Source organism: Notamacropus eugenii, chromosome 4, assembly GCF_028372415.1.
Source record: "Notamacropus eugenii isolate mMacEug1 chromosome 4, mMacEug1.pri_v2, whole genome shotgun sequence".
NCBI lineage: Eukaryota > Metazoa > Chordata > Mammalia > Diprotodontia > Macropodidae > Notamacropus > Notamacropus eugenii.
In genome coordinates, this window is record NC_092875.1 from 408341829 (window position 1) to 408367460 (window position 25632).

General features: G+C 38.9%; 1 protein-coding gene across 8 annotated transcripts in view; it reads left to right on the forward strand.

The window, feature by feature from the left end:
* Positions 1-17080: 17080 nt before the first annotated feature.
* Positions 17081-25632, forward strand: part of ARL15 (ARF like GTPase 15) — a 508217-nt gene continuing 499665 nt past the window's right edge. For 2 of the 8 annotated variants that reach the window (XM_072605639.1, XM_072605641.1), the window contains exon 1: positions 17082-17260. Coding sequence is in view for 2 of the 8 variants with exons in the window: in XM_072605638.1 (XP_072461739.1) it covers positions 17213-17260 (48 nt within the window). In the remaining 6 variants the exon portion in view is untranslated. Of the gene's footprint in view, positions 17261-25632 lie in introns of all 8 variants that reach the window. The other 6 variants (XM_072605638.1, XM_072605644.1, XM_072605649.1 and 3 more) reach the window with 6 other exon arrangements.

Below are 25632 nucleotides of genomic sequence, written 5' to 3' on the forward strand. Positions count from 1 at the left end.
CCTGAAGCCATCTGGGACATCTGTATGGAGTCTAGCCTGGGGCAACCTCTTTTGCTGAGAGATTTTGACCAGGGCCTTCTTCCCTGGTTAGCCCTTTCCAGATGCCTGCTGATCCCAGGATGGTTGATTGTAAACATGGGGTTGGCACAGGGCCCTGGAGGACAAGGCCTGCTGCCCATCTAGAACCTGAATTGTCTCCTGATGTCCCCATGATGCCAGTTTCAAAGTACCTGAAACTTGGATTCTTCCAAGTTCCCCCTAACATCAGGAACCTAAAGTGACTCTTCCAGTCTAGGGCAGGTATCTTGGTCCCAATCTGGACTGGCATCCATGGGCCAGTCCTACATAATCTTGAACAGACTAGAGCCTTCTTCCCTGGTTAGCCCTTTCCAGATGCCTGCTGTCCCCAGAATGTTTGATAGTAAGCACAGGGTTGGCATGGGCCCTTATAGGACAATAACCTCTGCCCAGTCAGGCTCTGAGCCATCTCCTGAAGCCCCCATGATTCCAGTTTCAAAATAGCTGAACCCTGGATTGTTCTAAGTTCCTCCTAACATCAGGAACCTAAAGTGACTCTTCCAATCTAGGGCAGGAGTCCTGGTCCCTATCTGGACTGGAATCTGTGGGCTAGTCCTACATAACCTTGAACAGACTTTGAACAGGGCCTTCTTCTCTGGTTAGCTCTTTTCAGATGCCTGCTGTCCCCAGGATGGCTGATTGTAAGCATGGGGTTGGCACAGGGTCCTGAAGGACAGTGGCTGCTACTCATCTAGAACCTGAACTGTCCTGTGATGTCCCCATGATGTCAGTTTCAAAGTATATAATGCTAGATTGTGCCACACCCCTGAGTTTCACTTGGGAAATGGAAGTTTGCCTCCCTTCCTTTGGCTGCTTTATACCTCCTGTACTGATGGAAGGTGGAAATAAAGCATTCCTCCCTCAGGAAAAAAAATAAAGAGCTGCTATAAATATTTTTGTACCTATGGGTTCCATTTTTACAGTCTCTTTGGGATACAGACCTAGTAGTGGTATATTGCTGGATCAAAGGGTATGCACAGTTTTTTAGCCCTTTGGGTAAAGATCCAAATTGCTCTCCAGAATGGTGGGATCAGTTCACAACTCTGCCAACAATGCATTAATGTTCTAAGTTTCCCACATCTTCTCCAACATTTATCATTTTCCTTTTTTGTCATATTAGCCTATCTGATAGGTGTGATGTGGTCCCTCAGAGTTATTTTAATTTGCATTTCTTTAATCAATAGTGATTTAGAACATTTTTGTTTGACATCTGTATTATAAATCATCAGAGATTTAAATAGCGGTAGTTCTAGGACAGATATTCTCAGATTTTCTAAATTCATATCTCCCCCCCTCCCCAGCACTCTTGTGGGTCTTCACTCATGACCTATACATTAGTCCTCCACAAAAACAGCTACTGAAGAGCCACTTTCTTAGTCTGAAAATCCTGTTGTAATGACTTTGGGAACCTAAGATTATTCCTCAGAAATCTGAATTTCAGAAATAACATATCATAACATATGAAATGAATATTTCAGCTAGATTTTCTAAATAAACTGTCATCTTTGAAGATGGATTATTTTACTTCTTTTTTGTCATGTATAGCTTTATTGTCTCTTTTCATTACTAGAGGTAACATTGCTAGAACTATGTGAAATAGCAGTGGGGAAAGAGAATATCTTTACTCCTGCATTAACTGGATAAACTTTCTGATTCACCAGTGCAGATAATTTTAGCTCCTAGTTTTAAATATATACCTTTTGTGCTAAAGAAGGGCCTTTCCATTCTTACACTTTTGAAAATTTCAAACGAAAATGAGGTTTGTATTTTATCAAAGGCTTTTTTTGGATTAATCATACGTATTTGCTGTTTGTATGATTATTGAATTAATTACTTTTCTAACACTGAACCATCCTTAAATTCCTGACTTAAATTCAACTTGGTCATACTCAATAATCTTTTGCATATATCTCTGTAGGTTTTCTGGTTAAGATTTTATTTAATATTGTGCATCAATATTCACTAGTGAGAACCAACTAACATTCTCTTTCTGTTTGTCCCTCCTTGGTTTGGGTATCAGAACTCTTTTGTTTTTGCTGCTCTTGGTTCAATCATTGCAGTCATGTCTGACTCATCATGACCCCATTTACGGTTTTCTTGGCAAAGATGCTGGAGTGGTTTGTCATTTCCTTCTCCAGCTCATTTTATAAATGAGGAAACTGAGGCAAACGGAATAAAACTACTTGCCTAGGATTACACAGCTAATAAGCATATGAGGCTAGATTTGAATTCAGGTCTTCCTGACTCCAGGTCCAGGCTTTAATCCACTGTGCCCACCTAGCTGTTCATCAGAACTCTGTTTTTCTCATAAAAATAGTTTGACAGAATACATTTTTTCTTAGATATTGAAAGTAGGTTTTAGAACATGATTACAGATTTCTCTTTAACATATAATTCACTTAAAGATGTCCGAATCATAGATTTCTCCTTTTCATAGTTTATTTGAGATTTGTCAAATTGATCTTTCTGGGATTAAGTTGGGTAAAATACGTATTTTTATAATTTGGTTAATTTGGCTATTTTATACTTTTGTATATTAAATAGTTTTTTCTTTGCATTTTCAGTTTTAGTATTAGTTCAGTTGCAATGGGAAATATTCATTTCCCCAATGCACCACACTATGGGAAATCACACACAAAAAAATCACATGGCTTATGGAGAAAATGGGATTAGGAACACAGCACTCTAAAAGCTTTGTCAGTGACGTATTTTAAAAAATAGATAGGAACCTAATAAAAACTGTAGCACCATTTTGTTCATGTTAAACAGTTAAGAAATACATAAATACTACAGTGAACAGTGGTGGTATTTGTGACCTTGGGCTGCTGCCCTGCTGTGCCCCAGTTCCCAAGGGGGACAGGCTGGCAAAACCTCTTCTTACCTGAGCAGGCCAAAACTCCAGGCTTTAAAAGCTAGAGGAATGGTGGAAGTTGCTATAGGGGAAATGGGGCATACAAGTCCTCCTCTGCACATAGCTTCTACTTCACCAGAAGACATACAATAAATATAGCACTTTTCTTTGAAAAAGATCTAAAGTTTTCTTGTGAAAATGGGCACTGGAAAGGTTGTAGTTTGAGCATAATTGTGAAGTGGTGTAGTTTTCTGCATTCTAGCTGTTCTCATGTTAGAAATTGTACAAAAGGAAACTTGAAATTTGCATTATGTTAAAAATTGTTCAGTAATACATCAATCACATTGGAACAAATTGGCATTTCTCCAAAACAAGCATTGTAGAAGAACTGACTGTATGTAATTTGTATAGTAGTTTCTTAGGATTTAAAAAATTTCCTCTGTTGTGAGTTCAGTTTATTTGTTTTTAAATTTTGATAATCTGATTTTACTCACTTTTATGAGAGGCCTTAAATTAGCTAATGTTTGCTTTTGTTAGTCTTTTTAAAAACATCTCTTAGTTTTGTTTACCATTTTTGTACTATTTTAATTTCAATTTTATCTTATTTCTTCTCTGATTTTCAAGAAGTTTTTATACTTTGTAATTAACTGATTTTCTAGTTTTTAAAAATTGTACTATCTCAGTTCATTTATTCTCTCTCTGTGTCACTTTTTTTACTACACATTTTCAGATCATTTCCACTAACCAAAGGCTTCCATAGATTATAAACTGGAAGATAACAAATATGCAAAATATAATAGATTTGCTAGTCTTTTTATTATCAATTTTCATGATCAGTGGCAATGGAATCACAGCATCTGGACTCTACCACCTCAGAATCCCCTATGCCATATGAAAATGTGACATTTACACTTAAAATAATTAAATCAAGAAGAATGATCTGACCAAACCAAATAGATAAAGAAAAATTATATTGGAGGTATGAAGATTTTAAAGGCACTTGATTTTCCAGATGAGCCAGACAGAAAATTCCAAAACAATGGAAAATATGATGATATTATTACCAAATATGATGCTATACCACAATGAAGTTTCCCAAGAACTCCTAAGCAATCACACTAAACCATAAACCAACTTCTTTATCTCTATAAAGTCTTTATAAGAAGTCGATCTGCATGAACTGGGGATATTCTTGATGAAAACTTGAGAAACTGAAGCGTAGACTTTTAACTCAGTTCAATCTGCTTTCCTTGATGATTTTCTATAGCAGACCATTTACATAGTTGACTCAAAGGTACAGGGATAAGAGACTGGTAATCTTTAAAAAGTCCTATTAATATTAAGATCACATATAATTCTGTGACAGAACCAAAGATCACATTTTCAAACAATCCTTTGCACATCATCCTAGACAGGGAGAAATAGGACTCCAACATACTCATCCCAGAGGATGTTTATAAAACCTAACCAAAGAAAATAATTCCCATATACATGCTGAAGTTCTGCATATGCTTCTTTTTGTGAATGTCATTGCACTGACCATGCAAAATTCCTACACTATAGGGCCTCCTCAATAAGATGCAGAGTCAATCAAGAGGTGGGTCTAGCAATCTACACAAAAAAGAAATCAAATAAAAGGAGATTGAATATTGCCCAGACTATGACATGGAGATAGAAGTACAATTCAGTGAGTCAGTCTATCAACATATATATACTGTTTGTACATTGCAGATGAACAATGAGCTAGCTGAACTCACAATTGAAGAGGAGAACAGATCAGGAAAGTGGCAACATTTTTAATAATCTCAAGATGTTTCCTGCTGTCAAAAGGTCACCTTTTTAATACCAAAATCCTCTTGGTGTCAAAAGGTCACCTTTTTAACACCAAAATTCTCTTGGTGATGCTAAACAGCTGCAAATCAAGGAATGATACAATCTTAGAAAAGTAAAAATTCTAGCCAACTCTGCCAGCTCCTTCATTTGATTCTCAGAGAACAGACTCTAAACTATAACTTCTTTTTTCCCTTTTCTTAAAGTATTTGCATAGCACCATTCTTCCAGAAGTGTGTCAACAATTTAGTTGTTGAAATAAGCGGTCACATTAAGTACCAACAAGTAAATTAACATGTGCAAATGGTCTAAGTAACACCTGTTGCCTCCTTCTCTGCCCCCATTATTATGGAAATAGAAAGGAATTATACTTATTGGAGGACTGATTTGTATAAGTATCCATTTTGTGGGTTACTAAGGTCAAGCAGAATTTTTCATCTTCTGGCTAAACATATGGGGTTCAGCTGTTCCCTATTTATAAAGATTGATTTTAGAACACTAGGTTCATCCTAAGCTTTTCATGAAATGTGGTAGAAACTCTCAGAACTTATTTACCACTTCCATTACCTTTGTTTGTTTTTTGGTTAGATTTATCTGTGTCTGAGAGGGGTAAATTGAGATTCCCTATTATTATAGTTTTACTTTAATATGTCCATTATAGGAATTTATATAAATCTATTTCTCCCCATAATGCATTTAACTTTTCGTCTAAGTTACATGCTATGCCATTTGATAGATATGTTTCGTATTAATATTGTTTCAATATCTATGATACTCTTCAGTAAAATGTAGTTTTATCTATTTTTGTTATTGAGATCATTTTGTTATTTGAGATAATTATTGCTACCTCTGCATTTCTTTTTTTTTAACTTTGCCTGAAGCATAATAGAGTTTGCTCTAGCTTCTTATTTTAACTTTCTTATTTTAAGATCATTAAGATATAACAAAACCACTCCAAGGGTTTCTGTCTTATTAGACTGTCCCCTCCCTATATGATCCTAATGGTGACAGAGTTCTGAGGAGACACATGTATCATTTCCCCATATTAGAATATAAAGTTTGTCCTTGTTTAGTCCCTTACGATTGCTTACTCATGGTTAGGTTTTTATGGGTTTTTTTGGACTCATGTATTTATATTTCAAAGGTTCTAACTCAGCTTTGATCTTTTCATCAGGAATGTTGGGAAGTCCTCTCTGTAATTTATGGTCCATCTTTTCTTCTGTAGGGTTATACTTATATTTTCTGAGTAAATTATTCTTGATTAAAAGTGTATATATTTTGTCCTCTAGAATATCATATTCCAAGCTTTATCCTTCTTTGTAGTAGTGCTTGTTAAATCTACTTCAATTCTAACCATGGCTTCTTGGTACTTTAAGTCTTTCTTTATAATTAATTCGTAATATTTATATAATAGCACTTAGCTAATAAGAGTCCTAACTCAAAGAATTGTTATAAGAATCAAATGAAATATTTCTAAAGCACTTGGCACAATGTCTGGCACAGAGTAGACACTATATAATGATTTGTTGTTGTTGAGTCATTTTTCAGTCATGTCTGACTCTTTGTGACCCCGTCTGAAGTTTTCTTGATCAAGATACCGGAGTGATTTGCCATTTCCTTCTCCAGCTCATTTTGCAGATGAAGAAAGGAGAGAAACAGGGTTAAGTGACTTGCCCAGGGTCATATAGTAAATATGTGAGGTACAAACTGAAGTTAAGAAGATGACTCTTCCTGACTGTTGGCCCAACATTCCACTCATTGTGCCACCTAGCTGCCCTCTATAAAGCTACCTATTTTGAGCTTATGTGAAAATAATGCTATGGTAATGAGCTATGCTAATAGTTGTATATAAGATAGTAACGGCCAGACGTAGAAGAAAAAGGCATGAGATTGGGAATCAAGAGACCTGCATTTTGATCCCAACTCTGGCATTAACACCTGTAGCTAGAGAGAGTCTGGGCCTCAGTTTCATTATTGGTAAAATGAAGAGATTGTACCAGATGTCCTTGAAGGTACGTTCCAGTTTTAATATTCTACACTCTTAGTCACAAACTTACCTCCTGTGATGAGATGCTAATGCTAAGTTTATATACCTCATCAATCTGGCCTCTGACAACCTGAGTTATTTTCATTTTCTAAAATCCTTACTTACTTGATGTCACTTGTCACTAGATGCATTATTAGAATTCACATCTTAATACTTTTCAGGCTTCATAAACTATACCAGATAATACAAAAATTTCAAAGGATCAAATGTTATGTAAATGCTAATTCTTGAAGATAATTGAGTATATTACAGAATTGATATTAAATTTTACCCAGTTACCATGCCTTTGATTTTCATAGTATTAAGATTAGAACATTTTCCCACTTCTGCCAGCCATGAAATATTTTGGTTTACATAAAGTAAGGAGGTGAGACAGATAATTTCTAAAATAATTCTGACTTAGGGCTCTAAACTTTGCTTTTCCTTAAGAGTTTATACATGAGATTTTGTACTGTACAAGAATTTTCAGCAAGATAGACCCGGCCATAGGATGAAATATATTAGTGGAGGGTCTGATAAGCAAATATAGAAGCCTTACAAGATTTTCTCAAGTTCTAAAATAAAAAGACACTAAGTGTTGCAATCTGGAGGAAGGAAATGCTTCTTGACATAGCTTGTAATATGTCGTCAGTTAAATTTTCAGAAAACAATATAAGATGAATAAATGTCACTTCTTGTAATTTTTCAGAGAAAAGAAAACAGGGAAAAAAACTATATTTAAAAAAACAGTTGCATGCAGAAGCCAGTATAACACTTCCTGAAATTATTTCTTTAGTAAGTAACTTAAGTCTGTTTATAGATGAACAAATCTGTTTTCGTAATTGGCAATCCAGACAAAGTTGCTTTTTTGGTGATGTAGCAGATGTTTCCAATAAATCTCATTCAAAATGGATCATAATGTTCATTGTGTTTGACAAGTACAAAATTAAGCAAGTTAAATCTGTCCAAGAGAAAAGTGCCTACACAGGCAATCCATCATAAAACTGAAAGTATCAACTGGCAAAATCCTTGCTCTACGTGAAAACAGTATTATTTAGATTACAGAGATTATTAGCAGAACCCCAATGTCACATGTTTATGATCTTCTTGTACTCAGTCTATTCCTTCTCTAATTTATCTTCTAAACTGATGCCTTCAGGTTAATATCAAGCAATCCACAAACATTTATTAAGTGACTACTATATGCAAGGTATACAGTACTTGTATCCCCAGAACTTAGCACACTGCCCACTTATACAGTAGGTGTTTAATAAATGTTTATAGACTAACTGCCCAAGTAATCTTTCTTCTGCACCTCTTTGATCATAACACTTGTCTACTTAAAAACCTTCACTTTGATTCGACAAGCGCCTGTTAGAGGCCTATTGTATGCAAGGCACTATAGAACAGTTGGAATACAAAGACAAAAAACGAGACACTTCTTGTCACTGTCCTCTGATGAAAGCAGTTTTTATTAACGTGCCAAGTACAATGCTAAGTCTTGAGGACACAAAGGAAAATACACACACACACAACCCATACCCATACCTACACCCACACCCCCTCACACACACTTCTTGTCCTTGGTGAGCTTACATTATGATGGGAGAGACAACGTACAATTAATAGGTACAGACACAGAATGAAGTTTAAACTTCTCATCCTGGTTCTCCAAACCCTCTATAATCTGACACCAACCTACGGATCCAGCCTTTTCTTGCTCCTTTTCCCATCCTGCAGTCTATTTTCCAGTCATATTGGACTAACCTTTGTTTCTCATTTTTATATTGCCTTCTCATCTCTTGGTGTCTTTGCTCATGCTAATAAATACCTGTTGTATTGAATAGTTTACAAAGAACTCCTCTCTATCTGAGCTGCTTTTCTTTTTTAAAAGCCCAGTTTGAATGCTGCCTTCTCTATGAAGCCTTTTCTCTTCCCATTCTCCCTACAGGTGAAAAGTGTTTTTTCCTCAGATTTCTCATAGCACTTTGGCTGTTTCACTTTTGCCCCATTAGGTTTTACCTTGTATCATGTTTATTTGTATGCAAATAATTTATATGCCCTTTCCCCTTATTAGATGGCAAATTTCTTGAGATCCTAGGTTAAAGTGAAGCCTGCGCTTCTGTCATTCTGAACCTTCTTATTGGCTGAAAGAGCGTGAGTTCAGAAGGAGTCTGCTGGAACTTCCCAGGGATAAGCCAATAGGAGTATTGTGCATACTCAAACCCAGGTCAAGAACTTGCAGAGCTCAGACCAGAAGGCCCATGATTCGTCTTTGTCCTGGATTAGACCACTTTGGGAGCACTATAAACTTGCAGGTTTCTAGTCTGACCTGTCACGGAGATCCAAAACAGAAGAACTCTAAGGGACAAAAATTCAGCCCAGATATTCTCCCGGAAGTATGCAGAGCCTGGTATGAACATAAAATCTGAAGTCAGGAAGTAGGCTAGAAGAATGAGCAAAGAAAGAATCCCACCTTAAAGAGTTAGTATGGTCAGGATATTTGAAACAAACCCCAGAAGAAATTACTGGAAAACATTTACAAGCAAAGCTTCGAACCTTTGAGCTAACGTCCAAGATATGAAGCAAGAGGTTTTTTTTTTTTAATTTTAAAAAGAGCTTAAACATGATATTAAAAACTAAATGAGAACACTAGAGGAAAATAGGAAAAGAAATGAGACGAAGGAAAGATAGGCAATTAAAAAATTTTTTTACAGAGGTTAAGTTTTGCTGGGCATGGTGGCACACTTATAATCCTTTTCTACATGCCACGCTGATGTTGATGAATCACTCGAATTTAGGAATTTTGAACACTAGTAGACTAAGTTGATCAAGTATCTACACTTAGTGCAGCACCAATACAATGAGTGAGTACCTAGGATTGGGGGAGGGTGAGTAGAGAAACCAGGCTGCCCCACACATAAGCTGTGTGAGTCTAGGCAAAGTCATTTAACCTCTTCCAGACCTAGTTTCCTTATCTGTAAAATGAGAGAAAAATAGATTTAATGACTCTCAAGGCTTCTTCCAACTCAGAACCTCTATGATCCAATCATTAATCTATCTTGTGGAAGGATAGGTAAGGCTGTTTAAGTACAGATGATGGCTTCTTACTAATTAAGGTGGTAATTCAGAGAAATTTAATGTTCTTTCACTGATATGCAACCTTAAATCACTAGTTTCACTTCACTAATAGAAAAAAGAGGCTTTATCAGCTGATTCATTTGATTGTGAAGAAAAACGAGAAGTAAACAAGAGAAGTCAAGATAACTAGAAAAAACTCATCAAGTGGACACACCAGTTCCCTCCTCCAACAGTGGCTGTTTTAAGATAACCTTAATCTTTCCACATTTCTGTTCACTTGCACTCCATTGTTTTCTCTCCCACAAAGAAAAGTTACTTTGTTTCTATACAAATCAGCCTTCTTAAAGCTGTTACTGTCTTAAAGTAATCTCCAGTTAGAATATTGTCTCTGACTCTACTTAAATTCTTGGTGCTCTAAGTTATGGTTTAAAACTTTAATTTGCAGAAGATGTGCCTCCCTAAATTGGTAGAGGGAGTTTCCTTACGTGGAGGTACCAATGAAATCACAGATCCAGTCCCTATCCTTATCCCTTGAAAATAATTGCTTTAGTTTTTGGTTTTTTTTATTATATTCAATGAATCCAAAATGCATTATTGCATTTTGAGTCTGTTGCTTTGGACCTAATTTGCTTGTATAGATAAGCATGTTCTTTGTTGGCTGGGATGATTTGAGGTCAAAATATATGCTTAATTTGCTGAATAAGAATCTGTTTTCTCTCTTTCTAAACTGTGAATTTGATTTAAAAGATTTTCAAGTTTTCTGACTTTTCAAAAAGCCATGTGCATTATAAAAAGCTGAAGAAAATGGCCATCTGTTTTACTGCAGTGTCCCTAAAGCACCTCTCACTCTACAAATGACACAGAAAAGAGGTTTTTTCTTCCTTTTGTGACATTATTTATTTTTCATATATGTGGAAATTAGGGGCTTTGAAATCAAAAGGCAATGATTACTGCCGTTTACATAGTATTTCACAGTTTAAAAAATGAAATTCCTTTTACTCTCACCTAAATCCTAGGGGTGAAGCAGCGCAAAGATTACCCTCTCCATTCTACTGGTGACAAAGGAGGTTCAAGTGGTAAACAATTAATCCAAGGTTTACATAGTAATAGAATCAGAAACCTAATCTAGGTTTCCATAGCTCCAAATGCCACTCACCCTTTTCAACTACGACCTTTTATTGGACTTTTGATTCAGTTGATGCAAGGAAACTTTCTTTATCATCCAAGTGATTTGCCCCAGAATATACAGGCAATATAAATCTGAAGTAACTCCGAGTCACACCGCTATCCATTTATGTTACCATATTATCTAGACCATGGTTCTAGTTCTAATTTAATGAATTCCAGCTCATTCTTCATATTCATTTTCTAGTTGTTCAATCATTTTAGTCATGTTTGATTCTTTATGACCCCATTTGTAGGATTTGAACTCAGCAAATGGAGTCTTCCCTGACTTCAGGCCCCACACTCTATCCTATCTGGAGCACCTAGCTGCCCAGTTTTATGCGTGTGTGTGTGTGTATATGTGTGTGTATTTTCTATCATAATCACATCTTGGGGTAAAATAGTGAATCATCAAATGTGGTTTACGCACCTTAGTGTAATATTGATGTCTTCACTATTAACCAAGTTTACCCTCATGTTCATGTTCTCTCATGTTTTTTAATTTCTAAAACGAGGGTATTATAAAAATTGTCTTCTGAAGTTCCTTGTGTCCTATATGTCCTTCATGTGCTAGGTGCTATGTAATAATTCAAACAACATCCACCTAAAATAAAAATCTTACACGGATGGAAGGCAAGATAAATTTTTGAAAAAGATATGTACAAATAACGCAACTGTAAATTGTCTTTATTTTCTTTCTATCTCCCAGATGGAAGCTGGAATGGAGCAGACCCTGGGGAATCCTAGGCTCCTTACAAAAGGAATCTCAGTGATTCTTTGAAAATTCCATTGAGACAAATGGGATGGGCAGCTGCCTCTAGAGGCATCACCTCTGGTTCCATAGAGGAAACTGATCAGGGAGACGAAGGAAGGAAGAAAGAACAAAGACCATTTTCTCCCACTGCAAATAAGTGGCTAAATTAGGTCACAAAAAGGTTCTTTTTCTTCTCTAAGCGTGTAGTCTGATTTGTGTACAGGGGCTAGAATAGTGTGACCTAAGAAAGGCACCAAAAATGTACTCCTCTTAAAAAAATATTGCCCCACCCCTCACCTCAAACCTCATTCCTGAAATTGACAGCATAGGTTTCTTTTTCTGCACATTTTTTTTTCTGGAATGATATTTTGTATCATAAATAAATAGTCTAGTACAAAGATGTCACTCACAGGCCACTATTTTTTTTTTCCAGATTATAATTCAATTGGGAAGTGTTTAATAAAATAAAAATGCAATACAACATAGGTAATGTTAATTTGTGGTTTTCTAAGTCAATAGGCTCCACTTCTATTTGAGTTTGACATTATTGCCCCATATTGACAGTGAACCTGAGGTAAGAGTGGTTGACAAATATATGGTAAAAGGATTACCAGATACTAACTCAACTTCTTTGGACTGAGTATAATAATAATAAAATAATAATAGTAACAGATTTGCTATCCCCAGTTAAACTTATAAGTGAAGTTGTTTTTTCACCCAAGGTGCAAGAAGATTTCATGCTTTTAAATCAACAAGTAAATTTTGGACACTGGAATTTCCCAACCACTAATAAGTTACCTTTTGAAAGTTCTAGGTCCTAGAGTTTAGGACAGTAGAATTTCTCATGATTTAAATCTAGTCTAACTTTCTTGCTATTTGTTTGACCTGATGGGGTGATAGGGCCTGAACCCCTAAAAGGAAAAGACCATGTTGTTAAAAGCAACCCAGTCCCTGAATTTTCCCATATATTTCAGCAGCCCAGATCACTAGAGCCTCAGCCTTGGCCTCAGTCCAAGACAACTGGCCCACCCCAGACCACCTTGACATTCCTTTCATTGCCGATCTTGCTGCCCCCCATCCCTACTAGTTGCATATACCAATCACCCCTTAATCCCCTCTAGATCATCTAATTAGTCTACTTGATATTCCTTAAGTGTAGTATCTGGCCCAATTCAGACTATTTACTACTCCATAATCTGATCCAGATCTTTTCACTGTTCTTTTTGTATATAAGCATCAGTCCCACCCCCATTAAGTTGCAGGTTCATTAGGAACCATGCCCATTACTATTGCTTTACAACAACTGCTCCTAAACTGGAAGAAGTTTTGAGTGGACACTGGTGGACACTGCCTGTACCCTGACATATCGGGGTTCTCAGCAACCCCAAACCACATCAGACCCATGGCCAATCACTTATCTTCTCTCTGCCTCACTTTCTTCATCTGAAAAATTGGATTAGACATTTGAACTTGATAACTTCTGAGGTCCCTTTTAATGCTAAATCTATGTTTCTATATAGTAGGTTCTAGGTTAGCTGGACTTACCATTCCCTAAATATTATATACTTTCTAGCTAGCCTTCTTGATCTTGCTCACCCCATGCTTTTATAATAATAGCTAGCAATAATAATAGCTAACATTTGCACAGGGCTTTTAAGATTTACAAGACACTTTTCAAATATAATCTCAACTTACCCTCAACAACCCTGGAGGTATATGTTTCTATTAATCCCCATTTTATAGATGATAAAATGGAGACAGTTCAAATCTGTTCTCAGGCACTACTACCTGTGAGATCTTGGTCAAGTCATTCAACCTCTCTCTGTTTCCTCATTTGTAAAATAGGGATAATAAGAGTATCTATCTCCTAGGGCTGTTAAGAGGATCAAATGAGATGACAATTGTAAAGCACTTAGCATAGTGCCTAACATAAAGAAATGTTAGCTATAAGCTACTATTAGTATTAAGGGACTTTCCCAGGATCATGCTGTTACTAAGTATCCAAGGTAGCTTCAAATTCAGTTCTTGACTTCCAGTTCAGAGCTCGGTGCATTAGGGTCACCTAGCTGCATTCTTTGTTTCATCATAGAAACACTTTCCCTCAACCCTCTTCAGCTGTGAACATGCTACAAATAAGATACTCAATGTTGACTGGAATTACCAAAGATTTTATATTATAAGATGCACCTGAGGGGGTGGAGCAAGCATGGCCAGAATTGACCATCGATGGTCAAGGGAAGGGATTGATTGTGCTTACAAATTTTTCTAAGAAATTATTTTTCTGCAGTTTTATGATTTGCTACTTTCCCCCCATTCGTATTTAATCAACAAATGTTTATTTTACTTACTATTTACAAGGTTAAAAAAAACCATCACGTTATAGTGGATACGGAGCTGACCTGGGAACCAGGAAGATTTGGGTTCAAGTCTTACCCTCTGACACATCATAGCTCAGGGTCCCCCAGACATGCCACTTGGACTTTCAGAGTGGTTCAGGCAACTGCATACAAGGTAAGTTGCACAAAAGGTGCTTGCCTTCCTTGGGAAAGAGAGTTTTCTTCTTTAAGAGATTCCTATAAATGAAACCACAGGTCCAGTTACTATTCCTTTCTGCTAGGCACTGTATCAATTTGTTGTTGCAGTTTACATGAACTAGCAAAATTTCATTCTACTGGGGAGATATACAAATGTGCAGGCACAGGCACACACGTAATTTCAAAGTAATTTTTAGAGGGCAGAGAATTAAGATTTATGTCCGGAGTAGCACCAGGGCTAAGGCTTAGGGATTCAAAGAGGCTGATGAATAGATGATGCTTTCTAGCCATGAGGTACACAGCCAGAGTAAAAGCATTTAGGGTGGGAAATGAAAGTCATGGTTGAATACAAAAAGAATTTATGTAGTGCTTACTAGAACACAGACATTGTGCTAAGCACCAGGGATATAAACATGAAAAGCAAGACAATCCTTGCACTTAAGGAGATTGTATTCTAATAGCGAAAGACAAAACATAGAGGGGAGTAATGACCTCAGGAAGGGTCAGTTCAAATCTGGCCTCAGACGTTTACTAGCTGTGTGACTCTGGGCAAATCACTTAATCTGTTTGCCTCAGTTTCCTCATCTGTAAAATGAGTTGGAGAAGGAAATGGCAAATCAGTCCAGGTCCTTTGCAAAGAAAACCACAAACTGGGTCAGGAAGAGTTGGACACAACTAAAATGACTGCACGAATGGGTCCCCGTTAGGGTATGGGAAGGTTCTAGGATGGGATTAGTGAAGTACTAGGACAACTGACTGATTCCTCCTTTCTAGAAAAAGGGTACGTACAGTTCCTAGAGGAAGGGTTGGGAGTAACTATTATTACCAGGCTGTAGTACAGTATGGTAGATGTAATGAGGGCCCTGCTAGATATGGTGAACCATCAGCAATCAGGAAGACAGAGTCCTACAGGTTGGGAGCAAGTGCCCAGTCAGAGGTACAGGATGGAGTGAAGTACTCTGGCAGAAAGATGGTTGCAGTGTCACATAAGGCAAACAGTAAACATGATGAGTACATTAGTGGAGAAATGTGAACTAAATAAGTTTGGCTTTGTTTTGTAAAGAGCTTTAAATGGCAAACAGAAGAGTTTTTTTTTTTATCCTAGAAGGATTAGGGAACACTGAAGCTTGTTGAGCAGGAGAGTAACATGGTCAGATCAGTACTTTAGGAAGATTATTTTGGCAGCTGTATATAGAGCAGAAAGACTGGAAGCATACATAGTCCTTTATGATTTGTAAAGTGATTTTGTTAAAAAGACTCTAGCTAAGTTTTATTTTAGTCTTTTCTAATAATGCCAGATCTCACTTTGAAATTCTAAAGCCACTTATCAGAAAAAAAGGAAATGGCTCAGTAAGCCCATTGACTCATAAAATATTTTACATTTTGTTCAGTGTTTGATCACAGACAGGGGCTTCCTCTTTCCTCTTCATTAAGAGCCACTCATCTAAAACAGTCCAGGTGCTGCATATGAAATACACATATGGTGTTCAGGTGTGCAACAATTTTAGTTAAATCTATGTTAAAAAACTAACCCTAAACATCTGCCTTTAATATATATAGAACATAGGTAGACCATTTGATCATCAACATACTGATAGCATTGTCTTTTTCAAGTGGTACACAAACATCCACTTGAAATGTAGTTTGTGTTTCCTCAGAGCAAGTTTAAATCTATTTCAGAGGGCAAGGTTCCCCAAGCTGGTGGCACAAATTCAGTATTGAGGACGATTCTGCCTGACAAGTCAATTATGTTTGCCAATTTCCTCATTTGTAACAGAAAGATAATAATAACAGCAAACTATAACCCAGGTTGTTGTGAAGATTAAATGAAATATTTGTAAAAGGCTCTGCAAACCTTATAGCACCATATAAAAGCTACCTGAGGATGTCCTTGATGCATACTACTGAGATAATTCACAGCACTAACAGTTTAGCTTTGAACTCAGAAGATTTGAGTTTGAATAGAAATCCAATCAACTAAATTCCCACCTTCTTACCGGAAGCATTCTCAAGGGCTCGGAATTCCATTGCCTTTCCTCTGCTAATTATTTCCTATGTATCTTATATATAGCTTGCTTCTTATATTACTAGTTCTTGCATTGTCTCTTTCCCCATTAGCTCCGTGAGGGTAGGGACTATTTTTTTTGCCTTTTTCATCCCCAGCATTCATCTCAGTTGCTGCCACCTAGTAGACACTTAATATTGATTTTCCTTTTTGAATTATTTCCTATGTATCCTGTATACAGCCTGCTTTGCATACATTTGCATGTGGTGCCCTCGATCAGATTGTAAACTCTTTCAGGGTTTAACGTAGATCTGTTGTTTACCTTCTTTTAACTAAGCCCTAGAAATTGAAGATGTAGACTCCTTGAAGGCAGGGACTGTCTTCTGCCTCTTTTTTTCCCCTCCAACGCTTCTAGTGGGTGTTTATAGAATGGAGTTTTATCGAACGTACGCTGGGACTTCAGCTCATCTCCAAAGCTCTCGGGGAGGATTGTTTCTTTAATGAGAACGTCGGGCCCGCCCCCAGCCGTGGCACTTGCCCACGAACCCCTCGGCGGCCCGCCCACTCCTGCTCTCCTCCTCATCTCCCCACGCCCCCAGCCTCCCGTCCCAGCTCCCAGAGGATCTGCTCCGGACCCGCTCTCCCGCGCTTCTCCGCTTTCACGCCGGGCGGCCGCGCCTTTTATAGGCACCCAGAGCCAATGAGAGCTCTTCTTTCCTTCTGGTCGGCGGAGGGACCAATCGTGGCGCGGCTGGTGTAATCTTCGTCCGCTCGGCTGCCCTCGGCTCTTTTCGCTGTTGCTGCCTTCCCGGGGGCGGTCGCTTCGCTGCCAGAGACGCTTTCTTTTTTTTCCGGGTTCGGAGCCGTTCCGGATGCTTTAGGTTGCCGGATGTCTGATCTTCGGATAACTGAGGCGTTACTGTACATGGATTATCTGGTAAGGTCCGCGGCGTCGGTGCTGGGGGAGCGGCGGGGTGCCCCTCGCCTTCACACCCCACGCCTCGCCTCTCCCGCCCCTCCCCTCTTTTGGGGCGGGCGGGCAGCGGAGGGGAACTGCCTCCCCCTCTTGTCCTCTCTCGCTCCCTCTTTCCCCGCTGCCCCCCTTCTCCGCTCCCTCTCCCCCCTGGCAGCCCCGCGCTCGGTCCTGAGCTGGCAGCTGGGCTGCGGTGCTGCCCCACTCTGGGGGCGGGGACGGGGGGGGGGGGGAGGAGGAGGAGAGGGGGGTGGGGGAGCTGACAGGTAAAGGTGCAGTCGTGGGGCGAGCAGATTTACAGCTCCGGGTAAAGATCGCGGTGCGAGGCAGCGGAGAGGATGGGCAGCGGCTGCCCGAGAAGGGGGCCCTGCCTCGCCCTCCCCCCGCCCCGCCCCTCTTTCTCCCCGAGCCGTGCAGCCTGGCAGCCTGGCAGCCCCGGGAGCGAGGTTCTGGCTGCCTCTGCCCCTCCCGGGTCGCTCCAGCTTCGCCTTCTTTAAGCAGGCTGCAAAGAACTATTAAAGACCCATAACCCGAATGGGTTCAGCGCAGCGCACGGGCAGCCCTGGTCATTTGGCTGTTATTAGACCTCTAAAGCTGTGACCCCGGGTCGCTGTTGGGTTTTTTAAAAAGCACATGAACATAAAGCACGCTCCACTGAGCTAGCTCCGTAGTAACCTTGGGCACCCGGCGAGTCTTGAACCTGGGCTCGGTCTGCCTGCTTGCCGGGCTGCGGGGAAGTTTCAGCCAGTTTCAGGAATGCTGCTGTAATACTGTTTGGGGCAGAGATTGTGGGAATATTAGGCCAGGGGAGTACGGAATGGGCAAGTGTGTGTGTGTGTGTGTGTGTGTCTGTGTGTGTCCGTGTGTGTGTGTGTGTGTCCGCAAGCAGCAAGTATTGCTCCCAAACTCCTTTTCTCAAATATTATAAGGACAATCTGTTTCATTGCAAAACGCTAAATAGTTTAGTAAAATTTACCGTGTCACCCAGAATCGGTGCCAGGTTGCATTAGTGGATGAAAATAGTGACCTAGACATCATCTGGTTGTATGTTTGCCATATCCACTAGGCTTTAGACAGCAGGATTGGCCAGGCAGAATTTTGACAAGTGCCTTCTAGGAATTGTCAGGTTGTTTTGAAATATACGGGCCACGTGTTGTTTTCAAGTTTAGGTGCTATGAGCAACAAGTTTAATTTATAACCTAACAATTGCTTGATACTTGAATGTTTAAATTATTACTCAATATTTGCTTGACATTTGAATGTTGGCTGTGCAGTTGTGATTACTTGAGTTCATTTTGGGGTTATGTCAGAAATTCCAGGGTTTGAAGAGTTTGTGGGCCTACAGAGTGTTTTCAGTTAAAACATGGCTATGTGAATTGGGCCCTGCCTAGAGGTCTAGAAATCAGTTCAAATCTTACTAATAAGAGTTCTAGGGGGCTCTTTGAAAAATAGGATACAGTTCTTTTGCTCTAAGGAAGATTTGGAGATTAGTTATTTTTTCGTGAAGGTCATTTATGAAATGCAAAATGACTATTTTTGTTGGGTGGGCTGTCCAGATTATTTTCTGGAGACATCTTCGAATATAAATTGTATTTTTCCTCACAAGATACCTTTTTGGAGTCCATCCAAATAAAAGCTAAAGATTGTAGCTGGAAATTGACTTATAGAAAAGTATGACAGTAGCTAAAGTTTTGTTGGTGGTTCCTGCAAAGCTTTAAAATGAAGAGTCTCTAATTATGTCATCATTTTGTCAGTATTTATATCTCAGGTAGGATGTTTTAGTTACACACAAATTTAATGTTTGAATCATTAAGTCTGTCTTGCATTGTGCCAAAGTAGCCATTAGGTTTGGTTTTTAAACATTAAATTTGGTGGGATGAAACTGCTTAGTTAAGAGGATTCATGCAGACATAGATTGGGCGGAAGTTACTTTTCGTTCTTTTTGAGGCAATTGGGGTTAAGTGACTTGTCCAGGGCCACACAACTAGTATGTCTGAATCAGAATTTGAACTTGGGTCCTCCTGATTCCAGAGCTGGGTGCTCTATCTACAGTACCACCTACCTGCCCTGGCAGTTGCTTTGCTTTATGGGCTCAGTGATCCCCACAAGAGCAGGTTCATTTTCTTGATTAGTTCACTCTATCTTGGGATGACACACCTTTATATCTAGGCTGATGAACCTCATCTTTTATTCCTTCTCTAATTTTGGTCTTCAAAAAAATCAAATTAGCCTCTATTTGCTTCTCTGCAATTATCATTTTTAAAAAATTAAGGGCTTCGAGTGGCAGCATGGCATGTGAATACAGAGAGCCTTAAGGTATGGGTTCATGCTCTGCTTCTGTGTGGTCCTAGGCAAGTCATTTTACACTTCTCAGGGCTCTAGTCAAGTAAGACTGTACCTTGAGGAGAAAGTGTGTCTGCCTTCATGGGTTGAGTGAATTTCCTAACTTGCTACACAGATGAAATCACAGGAGCCTCCCCTATGCTTATTCTAAGAAGTCTAAGCTTGGGTATCAAGTGAGGGTGAGAAAGCATTCTCTGAGGAAAGTGTCATACTGTAGCATAATAAGGGGTATGTCAACAAGCTCTTCCGTGTGCCAGGTGCTGTGGTGAACTTCGGGGATACAAAGAAGGGCAGAAGAAAAAAAGGGAAAAAACCAAGCAACAACAACAACAAAATATTTGCCCTCAAGGAGATCACAGTCTTTTGAGGGAGAAAACTTGCAGGCAACTGGGTACAAACAAATTATATATGTGATGAATTGGAGCATAAAAACAGGAGGAACCTCACTAGCGTTTAGGGGCAATCCAGAAAGGTTTCTTGTAAAAGGTAAGATTTTAGCTGGGACTTGGAGAAGCTCCAATTGATCCTGAAGGTTAAATACAATTTTTGGACAGTAATCATCACTTTTAAGCTAACCTTCTAAGAACTCACTCCATAGCGTGTGTTCTTTCTACCAAAACCCATGCCTTTTCCTACCTCTATTCTGATGAAATGATATATTGGATAGACTGTTACTTCTTCAGCAGCCTCCTTTGCTTTTCCTCCCTCAGGGGATTAACTTGTTTAGTCATGTCTTTCCTGTGTTAATTATTACAAATCAATTTTTTTGACTGTCACAGAATATTTCTAAAATAAATCAGTTCTCTTGAATTTCCACAGATGAAAATGTATGTTCTTTTTTTGAAATTGTAGTGTCCCAAACTTACAGACTATGCTGGGATCTCCACCATATTGCTTCTACCCTTTGCAGGGTTGCTGTTTACTAACACAAAATTGAAAGGACATGTGTAACTTTGCCTATTTTATTTTAATAATATAGCCAACTTTTTGTTGGTGTCTCATAGAGGGAGCTCTGCATATTACCCCTCATTCTTTGGGGGTAATCATCATCTTCCCCCTTTTATGATTGGAGAATGAAGAAAAATGGAGAAATATGAGATTGTGGAGTTGCAATTCTTAATGGAAATGAGCCATTAAAAATAGTTTTGGGAGCTAGTAGGAGTTTGCCATTTTTTTCATAGTAATAAGAAAATGAGTGTTTTTAAGTAAGGTTGAAAAGGACAGTAATAGCATTGTAGCTTTCTTAACAGTTTAAAAATTTTTTGTTTCAATAAGTGAACTTTTATAGAGCAAGAAGTGTATGCTCTGATGTCGATTTATAAACCTAAATTAGTTCCAAAATATGAAACATGTGACTGAAGAGACTGTGGTATTTTCTGTCATGGACACCACTTGAAACCAAAGCTCAGATAATAAATAACACGATAAAATCTGTTTAGTTTAGGTGTTTTGTTTTAGGGAATGCAGAATGTATCCTTTTCTCTTAAGGTCGAGATCAAGATAGGACTTTTTTTTTTTTTTTTTTTTTAGCTTGACTGGCAACTTAAAAAGAAAAAAGAAATCTTTGCATGCCACTAGTATTGTGCTTTTAACCAGGAAACCTTGATGGGCTCCTTTTATTTTAGTTCTTGGACAGCTGATTTCTCCCTCCCCTCCCTTCCCTTATTCCCTCATCTGGAGCTTCTGTGAAATTTTGGTCTAGTCTTTTGAACCTAATAGAACCAATGGAATGCAATAATGACTTCCTCCTCTCCCTTCCCCCCCAGCCCCTCCAATTAAAGTGTTGGTTAGAGCTTCCTGAGATTCTAAGGAGTGGGCCAATGACTGGCCCAGGGTCATATGGCCAGATTGTATCTGGAGGGATTTAAAATTCAGGTTGTCCTGACTCTGAGACAGCCCTTCTCTCTACTAATGCCCTGCTCTTTCTAAATGACTTACTTAAACTCATCCAAATGGGAAAACTGGAATCTTTAATCTTACTTTTCCAATACTTCCCATTCTTCTTATATCCCTTTGCCATACAAGGAAAAACTTGTTCCTGAATTATTGCTACTGACTTCTAGAAACAGGAGAGATTCTGTAAAGTTTGGTTGTGATACTTCTCTCCCCTTTGGAGAGTGAGAACTCAGGGTTAGGACAATTGAATGCACATATTTGGGCAACTCAATACATGAACACTTGAAAGGTGTGGGTTACACAGCTGTTGTTGAAAGTAATGTATCTTATTTCTGCAAGGTTGTTGTGTGATTAGTTTCTTTACATGGTCAGCATGTCAAAAGAATTTCTCACAGGGCGTGCAAGTATATGCAAATGACAGCATTCTAATACTTTTATGAAGTCATTCAGCAAATATTTATTGAGTGCTAGCTGCATAGCATTGGAACGCGTGTTGTGGAGACATTTTTGTATATTTTATACACCTATTCAGGATTTTGTCCATTTTATACATTTATGTAGGTTTTGCCAGTTGTCTAATTTTTCTTTTCATTGAAATGTAAACATATGTTAGTATTTGGGGGAAATTGTAAGCATGACCTAATGTTTATTCTTTGTGCCCCTTTAGATTCTGTTGATGAGCCTAAAGAAATGAATGAATAGGTTCAATCCCCTGACCTGAAATAGTTTCAGGCCTACCCTGTACCTCCGCCATTCTGGAAATTCTTGTCATGTGGGGATCATGTGAGAGAGGAGGCAGATTCAATTCAGCAAACACACATTGTTTAGATTCCTATTGTTTACAAGGCTATGTGCCATGTACTGGGGATAAAATGGGGAACAAGTTCTTGTCTAATTTGATGTGGGGAAAGGTTGTGTTCTTTGGGCATGATGAGAGACAGAGTGTAAGATAAGAGCTTAAGGACAAGTGCTGACCAAGTGCTTTGAGAAACAAGTGAGGAAGGACTGATAAGTTTTAGGCCGAGGGCCTTTGCAGAGGCTTCTAGAGGAAGGTGGAAGTGGTGCCTTGAAGGAAGAACAAGATTTTCCCTAGGTGACAAGGAGGTGGAAATCTCTTTTATGCATGGAAGAGGCCTGGAGCAAATGCAGAGATAAGAGAAAGCTGGACCAGATAGGGAATAACTCACTCTGTCCAGTTTGACTGGAATAAAATGTTATATGAGATGGAATAGAATGGAATAAAGCTAGACTGGCCATTAGAAGCCAGATTGTGCAAGATCTTGAATGGCAGGCTAAGGAGTTTGTATGTTATCCAGTAAGTTGTTTTTTTTTTTTTTTTGGAGCAGAAGAGTGAGCTGGTAAGTCTGGAGCATTGGGAAGATTATTTTAGCTTCACTGTCAAGGATGGAGTGGAGATGACAGACTGGAAGCAAGGAGGCCATAGTAAGCATGTATTAAGCATCTTCTGTATACAGAGGACTGTGGATATGCAAAGAAAGGCAAAAGACAGTTCTTATTCTTGAGGAGCTCATGATCCAATGAGAAGCTTGGTATGTCTAATAGTAGGATTTAAAGTAATTCAAGTAAGAGGTGATAAAAGTGCTGAATGAGGTAGTTAAAATAATTCAAGTAAGAGGTAATAAAAGTGCCAAATGAGGATGTTTGCAGGATGAAAGGTAAAGAGCGTATTGATATTATGGAATTCATATACATCACAGGACTTTGTCTGTGGGGGTATGTGTGTGGAAGTGTACTTATGAGCCTGAGAGTTTGGTAAAACGCTTGTTCAGTCAGCTGAAGTACGAATGTTGGGAGAAAGGGTTGGTTTAAGTGGAATGAGTAGTTCATTTTTGGACATGTTGAATTTGAGATGTAAGAGGTATATCCCAGTGGAGACATATCCCTTAGAAAGTTAAGCAACTGGGACTAAAGAGAGTGATCAGGGCTCAAAGAGAAGCAGCTTGGCTGTGGGCAGGGCCTTGAATGTCACCTACACTTGGGGGCTTTGAGGAAGAAGACAGACTAATGGAGGAAAAAGGAAAGATGCAGCGTCTGAGGTAGGAGAGAAACCAGAAGAGAATTCAAGGATAAAGAGAATCAAGGTAGAGCTAATCAGGGTTTCATATGTAGTAGAAAGCTCAGGGTAGATAAGGACTGATATGAAACCACTGGATTTAGCTGACAGGAGGTTACTGATGACCTTGGAGAAAGTACGTTCAACAGTTTGCTGGAATTGCCGGGATTTGAAAAACTGCATGGGCCTTGTTGAATCATGTCTCATTTGATTGCAGCAGCTAAGTGAAGTGGTACAGTGGGCAGAGATTGGGACATTGAGTCAGGAAGACTTGAGTTCATAAATCCAGTCTCAGGCTCTTACTAGCTCTTACTCTGAGCAAGTCAGTCAGTTCTCTCTGCCTCAGTTGCCTAATCTGTAAAGCAAGGATAATAATAGTGCCTACTTCACAAAGTTGTTTTGAGGATCAAATGGGATAAGAAAGGAAAACCTTAAAGGGCTATATAAATCTAGTTATTATTATAATATTGTCTATGCTATTTCTGAAATGAAAGAGACCAGAGATGAGAGCATAACAAAGACAAGAAACCTGGAAAGCTTCTTTAGGGGAAGCCTGAACTTGTTTGTAGACAAAGCTGAAAGAACCATTGGAGGAAGAGAATGAACATGAAAGGGGGTGGATGGGTGGAGGAAATCAGTGTAGACAAATCCTGATTGGGATAGAATTTTGGAGTATGTGGTGGGGAGCTTAATCTTGAGAAGAAGAACCACCGCTTTAATATACAAGAGCAGAGGAAAGGAGAATATTGGTGAAGTTATACAGAGTTCTTCATATTTGGAAGAGGGGAGGCAGAAAACTCACATTGTATGGCCTCTTGTCTTAGTTAAAGGAGATGATTTCCTCTACCGAGAGAGAGGGGATTGGGTCAAGGTAGAGTTAGGAGTTTGAGAAGAATCTTTGGAGTAGCTACTATGGGACGTATGTGTAAGTTATTAATGAGAAATAAATGAGAGGATTACCTTGTAACGGGGACTTTTCAGAGGTATGTGTGAATTTGCTAAGTGTAGTCAACACAGTTTTCTGACTAGTTTGGCCCCAGTTGAGAATTAATAGAATAGAAATATGGCAAGGTCAAGGGACCAAGGGAATGTGAATACAGGGGTTTGCATTACTGATGGCCTAATCTAAGGTCGAGAATGAGGGGGCAAAAAGGTGATAGAGAGCTAGGATGATGGCAGGGGAAGGAGGCACTACAACCAGAAGTTTTGATAAGGAACTTATCAAAGTCAAGGAACAGGTTCAGGAGGAGTGATGTAGGGGAGATGAAAGGATAGGATATTATAATTACAGGTGGAAACCTTGAAGGATCTTGGAGGTTGAGCACTTAGAAGTGCTAAGGCCTAAAGTCCAGTACAGATCTGTCATTAGTATTACAAATTACAGCTGAAAACTCATTTTCTGCAGAAAATGATGACATGTGCACTGGTTGCTGAATTGTACAACATGTATGTCTATACAAATTGGATAAACTATTGGATTTTTTGCATATTTGACTATTTAAAGGATATCATAATCCTAACCCAGGTAAGATGAATAGAACACTGTGATTAACGGACCTGCGATCCCTTTGTGGTTATTCTTCTCCATTGATATAAATTGCAGTCTTTCCATGCCTTCTTGTCCTGATTCTTGTTCATTTGCCCCCATGGATCCTCCAGAGCACTTTTATCCAATGTGCTGGAAGCCTTCCTCTGGCTTAGGTCTCTTGTCACATTTCCTTCGTGTCAGTGGTGGTTGGGGGGTTGTCCATCACTCTTAATACGTGACTCACTTCTCTTTTTGATTGCTTCTAATGAAACCCCTTTATCATTTTTATGGATAGATCATCACTGGAAATGTATTGTAGCCTACGTGCACTTACCATGTGTCTCTTCTTTGCCTGCTGGGTCACTGAAACAAAGTTAGACGTTGTATCAGTCAGCAAGCTTTGGGCCCTGACTCTGTGCTGATGACTGTGTTAGGGATACAGAGACACAAATTAAAGAGTATTTGCCCTCAGGAATTTATGTTTTATCTGGGAAA